General features: G+C 33.4%; 1 protein-coding gene across 3 annotated transcripts; it reads left to right on the forward strand.

Annotated features, from left to right (window-relative positions):
* Positions 1–715: 715 nt before the first annotated feature.
* On the forward strand, positions 716–3,389 carry LOC131050638 (anther-specific proline-rich protein APG). 3 transcript variants are annotated; one of them, XM_057984843.2, is made up of 5 exons: positions 794–910; positions 1,044–1,588; positions 1,699–1,737; positions 1,824–1,899; positions 2,778–3,389. In XM_057984843.2, the coding sequence occupies exons 3-5, from the start codon at positions 1,729–1,731 to the stop codon at positions 3,320–3,322; spliced, it is 630 nt and encodes a 209-aa protein (XP_057840826.2). In that variant the 5' UTR covers positions 794–910; positions 1,044–1,588; positions 1,699–1,728; the 3' UTR covers positions 3,323–3,389. The 3 variants fall into 3 exon arrangements, with proteins under 3 accessions (XP_057840824.2, XP_057840826.2, XP_059065996.1); XM_057984841.2 differs by having other exon boundaries at positions 716–845; positions 1,044–1,737; XM_059210013.1 differs by having other exon boundaries at positions 795–910; positions 1,044–1,737.
* The last annotated feature ends 1,642 nt before the right edge of the window (positions 3,390–5,031 follow it).

The raw sequence follows: 5,031 nt of genomic DNA on the forward strand, positions 1-5,031 counted from the left end.
ATTTCCTAATAAATAACTTATATACTCTTAGAAACATATCATAATCATACAGGGGAAGAGCATCAGTTATCGTCCATGTACCAATTACTGTACATTGGATTTTGCTAATTAAAAGTCCATTAAAAAACTTGTTGGGGGCCAATAGCTGCCCATTTTTTTGAAAAAAAATTAGTGATTAAATCAATTACGCAACTTTATTGGTACCTATATCAATTACGCAACTTTATTGGTACCTATAGCACATGATTATTGGGGCCTTTGTGCATAAGTATTGGATCAATTGTGCAATTTTTTTGGTTGTCAAAGCGAACGGGTAATGGGGCAATAGGGAATATGTTTTAGACAACACTTTGAAATGACCACTGCTTGACCCTTGTGCGCATAACGGATCCCACAACATTTGTCTTTACTATCAAAAAGCTAGAGCAATAGCTATAAATAGTTAAGTTATATACAAAGACAACAACCAAAAAAATCATTGAAATCTGTTGTACCATTTAAGAACTTAAGATATATGAAATTAGCTATAACAATTAATGATGCTCTTCTCCTAAATACAAAAATAGAAACAGTAACGTTCAACTTTGTAAGGCCGTGTACCATATATACATGCACATGGGGTTGTACTCTGTGTTAAAAAGGTAAATAATCTAAAGAGCCAGCCCTTAAGTAAAATGGTAAATAATCATTAGGATATACGACCGACCAAGGACAAGTCATCGAGTGCATCCATGGATTCCCATATTCTGGATTGTACCCTTTGTTTTTACTCCCCAAAGGCGTGCAGTCTAGGTACCTTTTGTGAAATAGAATTTGAAGGAGATGTTAGCAAGATAACCAAGAAAGTAAGGTCTCAAATTCGCAAATTTTTCACATCTGAAAATTAATAACAGAGTAGAGGTCTTAGCAGGTAAACAAGCTTGTAAAAGGATCGCCCAAAATGACTAGTTTGTGGCGATTGTCTTTTACAATCTTCTTGTATAAAAGTTTTGCAGAGGACAAATTATTAATCTCATGAGGTGTTCTATGCTCTGGCATTGCAGATGACTATTGTAAGGGTGGAAATGGACTCCTACAAATGCAAAAGAATTGGCATTCATTCTATCGCAAAAGTAGATGGTACAATGTTGTTATATCAAATTGGTCTTTTAATTTCAGCTTCAAAAATATTAGGTTGTAGGAGGATAAAAACAAGGGAAGTTAGTTTATGTTCTATGATTAAATCACACAAACTAGATTACACTTCTGTCAGTTAATCTTTTGGAAGCTAATCTTTTTGTGATATTTTTGTAGAATCTCATGGGCAGATGATTCCAAAACCTTCAATATTCATAACTCATACGCACGATAGATTGTGGTCCACTTACGGTCCATAGCAGCCCATAATCTAGTGGCTTGATATTACTTCTGAAATTATTTCATCCACCCATTCTATATTTCTTGTCTAGTGTGGTTTCAGAATATTGTTCATTTATTAGTGTTGTAGAACTCTCGGTTGCGACCCCTTGTTTTTGGTCCCCAAAGTCGGCAGCCTCGCTGTTGTGGATTGGAATTTGTGCGTCATCTGACGGAGATATTTCGAAGATAGGTGTGGGAGGACTGCCTTAAATTTGCACTCTTTCCTCATCTGAAGAATACTAACATGTTCTGTGCAGGTTTTCTTTCCTCATCTGAAGAATACTAACAGGCTCTGTGCAGGTAGTCAGGCTTGCAGGAAGATTACCCAAGATGTCTAATGTAAGGGAGCTGTCTTATTTAATGTTCTTTGTTAAGGACAAAGTTTTAATCTCATGGGATACTTACTTTATGTTCTGACATTGCAGACGACTGTTATGAGGGTGGATATGGACTGCTACAAATGCAAGAGAATTGCCTTGCAGTCTGTCACAAAAATAGAGGGTACAATGCTGTTATACCGAATTACTCTTGTTTCAACTCTAAATATATTGGGTAGTGAGAGGATCTAAACAAAAAAACAAGTTGGTTTATGTTTTTTGATTAAATCACACGAACATAAGAAACTTTAATGAGAAATGGTGTTTCATGTTTATCTTTGTTTTAGCTCAGATTAATTATATCTAAAGAATTTCAGCTCTTGCAAATTTTTTGTTTGGGTTACTAACCTAAAAATCATCTGATCTCTATATTGTCAACCTTTTTCAGAGCCACACCTTTTACATATTCTTTTTAATAAACTTTATCTTCAGATCTTCGTATATTAATGCAAATATGGAAGATTAAAATACTCAATTTTAATCATGTATGAATTCTCTGTTTTAGCTTTATTTTAGACCTTAAATCTCCTGCTACATCAATGTTTGATCGGGCTTCCAAGAAAGGCAGGGAAGCAAGTTTCATTTTCTACTTTGATAAAGCTGCACCCTTTTCGTATTATCCCTTTTTGGATTTTAGATCTTGGGTCTAATTTATTAAAAGTGTTTGACGATAATATTCTCTTAAGGTAAAGAAGCGTGTTTCACTTTGAGTTTTACTTTGGTATATTTACTTTCCGAATGTCCAAAGAAATTTTGATGGACTATGTTTATTTTCTAGTTATATTATATTTCAGAACTTCAAAATCTTGTTTTTTCTCTTTCTAATGGTTATTTTATCTTACATACTGTTTATTTTCCGAATGTCTGATCAGATTGCCACTTAGATCAAAGGATTCATATTTCAATCTTATACCCACCCCACTTATAAAAGGATCCATTGTTTACAAGTTGTCTCTTGCAAGATTGTTTGATGTTTTTCTTTTTCTAATGGTTTGATTTCAGGAATTGATATGATTTCTATCAATATGAAGGAGCATACCTTAACTGTGGTAGGAGATGCAGATCCAGTGTGCATTGTTAATCAGATAAGGAAGAAGTTCAAGTGTGCTCAATTGCTTCCACCACCACCGCCACCACCATCACCAGAACCAGCGCCAGCGCCAACACCAGAACCAGCACCAGCGCCAGCGCCAGAACCAACACCAGCTCCAGACCCAGCACCAGCTCCAGACCCAGCACCAGCGCCAGAAGCAGCGCCGGCGCCGACACCAGCACCAGAGCCAACACCAGCGCCTGCAGCTGAACCTCCACCTCCACCAGCACCGGCGCCAGCGCCAGTAGAGATCCATCGGGAGATAGTTTACTATCCTCAGTATCCTCCATGCATGGGGTATGCCCCATCATTTCCACCTGGACAATATTGTGGATGTCCTGCATGTTCAAGAAAATCAGATATGCCATGGCCTATGCGCCCTCCTCTTACTTCTCCTCCTGAACAAGTCTATGTGTGGAAGGAGGAGGATCAAAATTTCTGTACTATTTGTTAGACCAAAGATCTTCATTCTGCCATTTTTACTACAGATTAAGTTAATCTCATCATGAAAATTAGATCCATTACTTACTGTTCTATCTTTATAATTAGTAATATCTAAGTTCATTTTGATCTATGTTTAGCAGGATTTCGGTCTATGAAATTCATATGAAAGAGATAAATGTATGGCTACTACTGGTTGATAGGTTACTGGTATGTCGTCACATGGAGACAAAGTTAAAACACTTTTGATAACACTCCAATGTTTGTGAATGTGACTAACAAATGCTATTGTACCGACCAGCAAAATTCCATTCAGAAATGTGGTGGTATGAATAATTCCAACTGATGAACAAGATTCCATTTATAATGAAATGACAGTGAAGAGATGACTACACTCATAAAGTATACAAAAAAAACAAGGAAAGGTGATTTTCTATGTTGAATGAACTCTTATTATTAGATGTATTCCAATTCTCAACAAGATATGAGTGTAAATATGACTAGGTACTGAATTTTTTTATTTATTTAAAAGAATGTTTCAGCACAACAAAGACCTAGCTTTCGTGAAATACCTAGTATAATTTTTATATTTTTAATCATAAGTTATATAAATTAATACAAATATAAAATAATTTTTAGTTAGTAGATAAATATAAAAAATCATTATTATATTTATATAGGTTATAAAAGTATAATTGTAAAATTTGTATATTATGTCAGGTTTTGTTTACTTTTAGATCTATTTAGATTGAAAGAATTGAAACAAATATATATTAATAAGTAGAGTACCTTTATGTTAATTTTGGCTCAATCTCTAATTTTTATCTCATCTTCTTTTACTTTCATTTATACATATACCTAAAGATTCAATCTTATCCTAACTTCATTTGTATGAATTTTTTATGCATTTAATATAGTATCAACCTAGACTTTCATGCACATGTTTCAAAAATCAAATTTATATTTGCTTCTCTTAGGAATATTTTCCAATGCTTTAGCTTGATCTTGAGGACTCAAGTTTAACTTTAATATTCAAATCTTAAAATTTAAAAGCTCAACATATCACCCTTTTCTTAGTAGTTATTGGGAGTTATCTTCATATATATTTTGTATGCCTTATCATTATGTCTTCATAAAAGACATGTTCAATATGCAATAAATTTATATAGTCAATCAATGAACCAAACTTATAGCAACATTTGGATTTTTCTCTTAAGAGGAACTCAATGCATTTATGTTTGTACATTGATCATTTGCATACTTGTATACATGTTACCTTTAAAATATATTGCAAGGCCATAAAGCTATTCCATCAAGGAGGTTCTCCTAGGATATCACAACTCTTGTATGTTAATAGCTTCTCCAAATGTATCTTCAAATACCACAATCCTTACACAAATTATGAAATAAAAGATGTCATGCATAAAGTTGTAGAAGTTTGTTGTATACTAGATTAGGTCCTCACATTATAGGATATACTTGTACAACTTTCTATTGACACTAATATACTCAAGGTTGACATGCAAGGTATTTTGAATGTTTTTCAATTCTAAGATGGTGAGTATAAAAAAGACATTAAAATTTATAAACATTGGTAAATTAATTCTATACTTTTAAAAAATTATTTTCTATCATCTAATTGAGATTTTAATACACTTATTAACATATTCATTCACTATACTTATTTTAGTTCATTTACAAAACCATAGCTTATGTAAATCT

This window comes from Cryptomeria japonica, chromosome 8 (assembly GCF_030272615.1).
Source record: "Cryptomeria japonica chromosome 8, Sugi_1.0, whole genome shotgun sequence".
Taxonomy (NCBI): domain Eukaryota; kingdom Viridiplantae; phylum Streptophyta; class Pinopsida; order Cupressales; family Cupressaceae; genus Cryptomeria; species Cryptomeria japonica.

What these genes read in the sequence shown, in the direction of transcription:
- LOC131050638 (XM_057984841.2), top strand. An exon ending in GTCTGTCACAAAAATAGAGG is followed by an intron (nt 1,900 to 2,777) that starts GTACAATGCTGT and finishes GTTTGATTTCAG; the next exon opens with GAATTGATATGATTTCTATC.